The sequence below is a fragment of the Cariama cristata genome, unplaced genomic scaffold (assembly GCF_000690535.1).
Source record: "Cariama cristata isolate BGI_N322 unplaced genomic scaffold, ASM69053v1 scaffold357, whole genome shotgun sequence".
Taxonomy (NCBI): domain Eukaryota; kingdom Metazoa; phylum Chordata; class Aves; order Cariamiformes; family Cariamidae; genus Cariama; species Cariama cristata.
This window is the reverse complement of record NW_009628137.1, coordinates 144,023-151,887: the sequence shown is the minus strand read 5'-3', so window position 1 is coordinate 151,887 and position 7,865 is coordinate 144,023. Positions and strand designations below refer to the sequence as shown.

Genomic DNA, 7,865 nt, shown 5'->3' with positions numbered 1-7,865 from the left:
TGCAGGTCTTCTCTCTTGAGAACAGAGAATCAGTGCTGAGTTTTCACCTGCTAACGAACACACGGGCATCTTTTGTTCCCTCTCCGGATCCCGTGATGCCTCCTCATTTGGAGCAAGAGCCTATGCCCGAGCGTGGTGGCCACTTTTAGGCAACCAAGACGATGCCGTGCCAATGCCTTCGGTGACTCTGACAAGCTCACAGCTCCTGCTCACACACTCATGGTAGAGAAGATGCTCTGCACATTAGAGACTCAATGTCGTGGGAAACACTAAATGTTTAAAAAACATTTTAAAAACAACATCTTCCACCTAAATCAACCGCTATGTTTAGATTTACTGTTTCTTAACTCTCTTTCAATGAATTTCCAGTCTATGTGTACATTTTTGGTGGTGGACAGTGCAGGAGTGGCCATGTCATGTCCTTGCCTGCCTGGCAGAGTCTTCTCCTCCCCAGCCCCCGTAGCTGGGGGTCGTCTACTCAGAGGCAGCCAAGAGCGTTGAAGGTTGGTCACAGGAGGGTAAAGATGTTCATACGCTGGAAACGGAGACTCTTCTGGTCTTCATGGGCTATCAAAGCAATGGGTTGAATCTGAGTTGAATCAGCGTCTCGAGTTAAAAATGTTAATGGGAGAATGAGTGAGGAGATAGTCCAAGCCTTCCCCTAAATCTCTGGCGCAGATCCCCCCACCTTTAATGAGCTTTGAAAGGTTCTGTTAAACAGATGCCGTAGGAAAGACATGTATTTCAGAATGTTAATCTAAGAAAAAAAATCAGGCCTGTCTCAGAAAGTCAGAGATGCTCATTTGCACTGGACTATCTGCCTGCTCTGGAGGAAAAAAATTAAATAAGCTGTAGATAAACAATCACACTTTCCGATGCTTGATAGCATCTCTGCCTAAAATTGGAGGTGCATGGTGTTTTACTGTCTGTTGTTTCACATCGGCTTTCCTAGCGCAGCGACCTGTGAATCAGGCTGTTGGATATTAGAGATGCTTGATAGCACCATATTGCACACAGGCACCGTTTCGTCCAGCTGTACAAGCTGCATTTTTAATTTGTCTTTAACTTTTCCCACAGTTCTGCAGTCCTGTGAAGTGATTTTGTAGTTTCCTCACCCAGGAGTGTCAGTCCGGGGTCATCTCTGTCGTTTGTAGGGAGAATAACTGCTGCCACCCCTGAAAGTCTTAAATGGAGGAGTTAAAATAATGTGTCTTTGATGGTGCGATGTGGAGGGGAAGTCTAAAGAAATGTGGTACTGCTCTAGTTCAGATTTATTTAGTGCATTCCCAGCTTTATTTAGTGCATTCCCAGCTTTATTTAGTGCATCAGTGATTTAGTCACTGAGGGATAGAAACCGAACTGGAAAACTATAAATATTACAGCAAGTCTACTAAAAACTTCACAGAAATAGGCTGAAATACATTAACGTAGGATATACCACAGTTCAGGGGAACCAAACAGAACTCCAAAGGCGATGATGTCTTAATTAACCAGAGGACTGAAATAATAAATAGTGTGAGGCTTCTGCACTGCTGTAAATTTTACCCAAATAAACTGAATTTTTTAAAAAAGGGAAAGATTTTCAGAAAAATAGACTTTTTAATGGCAGATTTTACTTCCTTGTTCCGTAAAGTGTAAATGATAGGGTTTAACAACGGAGTCAAAATAGAGAAGACAACGTTGCTCATGACGTGGACGTCGATGGGGATGTCTGCTCTGTAGGACGCATAGGCCACAGCGATGGAGGAGTAGTAAGTGCCCACCACAAGCAGATGGGAAGTACATGTTGAAAAAGCTTTCATGCGTCCTTCTTTGGAGTTGATCTTTAGTACGGAGAGGATGATGTAGACGTACGAGATGGTGACGAGCAACAGAGGGATGACCGACACTGTCATAGCGATGGAGAACCCCAAGAAGGTCTGGAAATCGGCACTGAAGTCTGAGCATGCGGCTTGTACCACTGCCAGGTGGTCACAAAAGCAGTGGTGAACCCTGGTTGTGTGTCCGTAAGCTAGCCGAGAGGTCTGCGTGATGACGGGCACGGGTATTAGCAGCGCAGTGATCCAGGTGCTGGCTGCCAGCTGGATGTTCACTCTTCTTGTCATCTTGGCCGGGTAACGGAGGGGGTTGCAGATGGCTTCGTAGCGGTCGTAAGCCATCACCACCAGGAGAAGAGCCTCGGTTATTGTCAGCCAATGAAAACTGTACATCTGCAGAAAACAGCCCCAAAACGAGATGGTTTTAGCATTGGTCAGGAACATTGCCAGCATTTTGGGGATGGTGGTGGTCGTCAATAGCACGTCTAACACAGAGAGGTTAATCAGGAAAAAGTACATGGGTTTGTGGAGCGTGCGGTCGACCACAACCACGGTGATGATAATGGCATTACCAACCAGGATCAGCAGGTACAACAGCAAGAACACAACAAAGAGGAGGGTCTGGAAATCCTGGAGAGATGGAAACCCCACCAAGAAAAAGACTTTAGTGGAAGTGTTGCTGCTGCAGCTTTCCATGGTGGGGCTGGTCAAAATGTCTGCAAGGATGAAGAGGGAGTAAGGAACCAGGCTGATGTGGAGGAAGACATTTCTCTAAGGAGCTTTGCAGAGGTTCTGCAAGAAAAACACACGTTGGATGAAATCCCGCAGAGCCGAGCGCATTGCAAGACACAGCTCGGCCCCTCTTGTCTCTAACTGACAATTAAGATGATTTGGATTCTCTGTTGATGATGTGGATTACGTTTATAGATGGCACACTCCAGCTTTGGGCACGGAGGGCAAGGATTTGTCTCTCCGAGGTTTGGGTGCTCTCCGTGCAGAGCCCCCCCCATCTGCAGTGGTCCTCCTGGCTCCCTTTTCTAGTCCGTGGGGAAAAGGGGCATTTTGGGGGACGGAGCTCCTCTGCCCCATTCTGCCCCGAGGAGGAGTTGAGCTGCGTTATGGACATGCCCATTTCTCTTCTCTAAGGGAATTGGCTCAGAAGCAGTCAATCATCCGTCTCTCTTTTGCTAGGTTATGACAATCTTTGCTACCCAAAGCCATTCTCATCACCGTTTTTCATGCCCATGTTACCTCTGGCTGGCTACTTGCGGCTCCCTGCCTTTCCCACGGTCATTGCAGCACGCAGTCGATTGCTGCTGCTGCTGTTGCTGAAATTCAGATGAAAATGTAGAGTTTCTTTTGACTTCCAGGTCGTTTCCTGGTACGTAAAAAGACAGGAATTTTCACGGTAATTTTTTTGGCTGATGTAGGTCAGCATCATGTCTTTTATCATAGTAAGAAATGTTTTAGAGATTCATGAAGTTCAAAGACATTGTAATAAAAAACTAGGAATAAGTATCCGTCAGTGACCTCAGCTCAGGTGGAGGGGGACACAATGTGTGACAGCTTACAGCCCTTACATACCTTTATTGTACATAATGTCGCTCTACAATCGCATTATTCATATAAACTTGTGATACTTTTTGGATTTCTCTAGGAAGGGTAAGAAAGAGCGTGCTGTACTTTTCCATTTATTTTACATGATGAGCTTTTAAGATTCCTGAGTTACAAAGATTTTCTTTCCTCTCAGTAGAAATACGTCATCTGTTGCTCATAAAGATTTAATGCAGATTGGAAAGGACTATTCTGCCCAAACCCTACGGAATATGCTTGTTTGCTGTGGCAAAAGAAAGCTGCGTTTTGGAAACTTCCAGCACCTTCTATTCAAGCCACGGAACAGCTGCTGCACTTTCATAGGCACAAATTCCTTCGGAATTTATCTATTTTCTGTAACATTGGGTAAGTCAAAACTAAGATATTGTTCAGAAGAAAATCCACCATTGTTTTCATTAGGTTTATGCTAAAAAAGGAAGGAGAAATGAAGCTTAATTAAGTTTTTATGCCTTTTCTTGGTTTCCTTAGCCCAATTTAAGAGAGGGGAAATAAAGCTCTCTTGGAAATGTTTTGCGCTTGGCCACAAGTAGTTGAGAGTAATGGTTGGTCTCATGCAATTTCCTAACATTATTAAATCTCTGGTAATTTTCAGATAGCTTTACCTTTCACCCAGAAAGTCATCTCCATAATCATATAGGAGAGATCCATTTAATATTATAAATAAATAGATTTTCTGCTGCACTGAGATTTAAATACGATTGATATTTTGTTTACTCTTTACCTCTCATCTAATCAACCTTTCTCCATTTCTCTTTATTGTTATTGTTTTTTTCCAAACTGGTAAGCTTCGAGGATGTAATTTGTATAAACAATGCCGCACTATTAAAAAACCCAAGATAATTTATTGTATTGAATTAAAATTGCCAGCATGTAATGTCCTTCAAATTAGCATTGATTTGAAGTTGTTTTCAGACATAGTAGATCAAATTCTCATTCTTTGGAGCCTGTTGACATGTATTACAATCATATTTTTCCATCCCAGAGAAAAAAGTAAATAAAAGTGAAACACTTAATTAGTCTGAAAAATATCATCGTATTAACAGAATAGTAGCAACAATAACTCACTTGCACTTTGAAGTTATAACAAAGTCTTCCCCTTCCTTAATGTTATCCTTAGTGGGAAGTGCAAAACTCCTGCAACAAATCAACGGGCAAAGCCACCACTGATACTGAACGTGGTGACATTTGAAGGCGCTGCCCTGCTCCCCAGCCAGAGATGCTCCCCAGGGATGCTCGCCCTGATGTTTTCTTGCCTTGAATTGGGAGACCCACACGTTACTTTCCCAGTAGAGCATCTCAACAGTTTTGAATCCCCCAGCTGCAGGCTGCAGTTCACAGCAGATGGAGATCGTACGACAGATTTGCATCGTCAGGAGCAGCAAAGGAAGAGTTTTCACTACCCGAAGTTTGTCGTGTGATGGAAGTGGGTTGTTTTGTCGAGGCCGATGGAGAAACACTGCAGGAAGACCAGTCTTTTCTTCCCAGATCTGGAGGAGCTTCCCATGGTTCAATATTGGCCCTTCCCTTGGCATTTCCTTTCCAATGCCTGGGTTGCACTCTGGAGGGCTTGAAAATCTCCATCTCCCCCTCTACACCCCCCGAGGCACACACTGAAGATGTGGTGCATGGCCAAGGCAGAGGAACAGCTCTCAGGCAGGGCCAGCAGCAGCTCTCTCAAACGCAAACACAACCAGAGAGGGTCCCGACCTCTGTCTGTTCTAGCTCCATCTCCTTTCTCCAGGATTTTCGGGTTGAGCCCTACACGTGTCTCAGCTGGTGCGGGAGGAGCAGGCGATTGCAAAGACGACGAGCACGGGACCGGGCTGGACAATACCTCTGGCAGCTCAGGAGTTCCCTTGGGTGCCACCCTGCAGGTTGGCCTCTGGTTCTTAATTCCACCTTGGACAGGAGCCCAGGACTGCTCCATGCACCACGCTTAGGTATGTCTAGGTACGTTGACCAACGTACAACCCCTTTATGTGGACAACCAGGTGACTACTTTGGCCATCCCTGGGCTACTTCTGTGAGCAGCCCGTCTCCTTGCCCTCTCCATCCCTGAGCCCATCGCCTCTAAACCTCAGAGCTTCTTCTTTTAGAGGCTTTGCCAAGTGTGGGTGAGGCCAAGGGGAAAAGCGACAGCCCTTGAGAGCTGTGTGGACTGGGAAATCCAGACATGCAGCATGAGAAGACATTGCCACCAGGCTCTATAGTCAATGGAGGGAGACTTTCCCTTTGAGGGGCAGTTCATAGCTACTAAACTAAACTCCTTCTCCAAATGTCCTCCCAGACAAATGTCCTCTTGCTGCAGATGCCTACATAAATATCTTCACTGTCCCCTAGCCATCTTAAGAGAAAGCTGTTGGATGGCCATTAGGAAGGGTTAAATCCTGTCCTACATAAATAGGTTCTGGTGCACTCGGGCTTCTGTGGTGCAGGATGTGTCCTTGGGTACCATACAGAAAAATACAGATTTGATTACAATATTAGCAATTCATGATTAATGCACCCACCTGCATCTCAGGAGCATCTAGATACAGAACAAAAACTCAAACGAGCCTTATTTCCATTGTTCCAACCTAATTATTCCTCCAAATTGCCATCATGTCTTTGATAAATGAAATGAGAGAGTTGAAGAGCTCTGCCAGGTGATGGGATCTGGTAGTGCTCCCGGAGTGTGTCCTCATCATTTTGCCCATGTAGCTTCAGATACACCCGCTATAGATGATCCTGGGGTTATCTAGCCTCTGCTCAGTCTCAACAAATTGATGGAAAAAATGTGTTACAGGAGGACAATCCCTCCTTCAGGATGGCAATTTTATTAAACTGCCCAATTCTGTGAAACACCCACACACTCAGAACTAGGAACTGCTCTGGCTTAAAATGTCATCACCGGCTTCCCTGGGGACAGGACAGAGATGCTCAAGGTGTCAGTTGGTTCACAGCAGTCTGCTAGGCTTGAATGTTGTGTGGTCTTGAGCACACCAATGTCTGGTGGCATCTGAAATATCTCCTCCCGGGAGTGCAGCTCTGTAGGACCCTGGTGCCGTCACCACCATGGTGTCTGGTGGGATGGCCGTGTGGAGGGAGGATGGAGAGGTCAGCCCAAATGCCTACACACTTAGCAGATCTGAGGTCCCTGTTCCTGCTCCAGGCCATGCTGGAAGGCACCTCTTGAGATCATCTGCGTTATCTACAGCAGGTTGCCCAGGACTGTGTCTGGTCAGGTTTTGAATATCTCCACAGATGGACACTCCACCACCTCTCTGAGCAACCTGTGTCAGGGTTTGGGTGGGGAAAAAAGCCCTTCCCTGTGCTATGGTTGCACCGAGCAGCAGCCTGCCCGCGCCATTCCCCCTTCCCGAGCACATCTGGCCAGGTGTGGGACAAGGCAGCAGAGCTGTCAGACGGAAGCCAACCAGACCTTCCTGGATGAGACCCTGGTGCCTCTTGAAGGCCAAGTCCTTTCACCTGGGAACTCCCACTCTTCCTAGCTGGGACCACCCGTTGGGATGGCAGAAGAGCCAAGCTCCATGCTAGGTCAGCTCAGTTCATTACTCACAACCCGTAGGACGTTTGTTTTCATCTCCTTTTCTTCTCCCTCCTTCCCTTTGCCCTCAGACTTGTCTGAGCTACCTTCTCCCGCTGACACACTCTGCTCCTCCAGCTCATGAATTGATTCTCCTCAGCTGTCTGCCATTGCGTGAGTCTCGCTGGTGCTCCCGATGGTTTCCTCTCCCTGCCTGGAGCCCAAACATCCCATGTCCCACCTTCCCTCAATCCCACCCTCACCTTCTCTCAATCTGCAAATCTGCCAGGTTTTTTGCAAATTTTCAAAAATTGCTAATTTGCACATCAATACTGCTATCACTCCTACCCTATCCCACCTCGCACCCTCATCTCTGGTCCTTTGGTTTCTGTGGTCACTTCTTGGAGCACCTCTTGGTGCAAGAAGGCCAAGGGCACGTGTCCCCTTTTCCCCATGCAGGAGGCAGGATCTGGCCTTGCTCCATGGACACCAGAGCAAGTTACGTCAACGCTAAGCCATGATCACTCTCAGCGCAGACAGGACAGGTGATGACTCTGCTCATTTCCATGCATTTTCTAACGTACACCTTCTGGAGCAATTTCCCACTTGAATTTCTGATTGCATCCCAGCAGATGTGGTGCCCCTGACCGTGGAGCTCCTGGGTCCTCGTGTTAAAAATACTCCCCATAAACATTTGGGAGAAGTTGCATTTCCAAACATGTTTGTTTCAAAACACTAATTCTTACGCTCAGGTGGCAACGCCAGTGCAAACAGTGCAAATTGGTCTCTTGGTGGCTTGCAGATCTTTGGGGTTTTAGAAATGTTTTTCAGAATAATTAATATCCAGGGATGAGGTAATCAGGGCTTACATGGCCGGTGCTGGAGTGTGCCGAAACCTTGGGGAGCCC

At 46.5% G+C, this 7,865-nt stretch overlaps 1 protein-coding gene across 1 annotated transcript; it reads right to left on the bottom strand.

Annotated features, from left to right (window-relative positions):
- Nucleotides 1-1,580: 1,580 nt before the first annotated feature.
- LOC104165110 (olfactory receptor 2AT4) lies at nucleotides 1,581-2,513 on the bottom strand (the record flags this gene model as incomplete). The annotated part of the gene is made up of 1 exon (XM_009704660.1): nucleotides 1,581-2,513. A coding segment is annotated over exon 1 (933 nt), but the record flags the coding sequence as incomplete, so codon positions are not given.
- Between the last annotated feature and the right edge of the window lie 5,352 nt (nucleotides 2,514-7,865).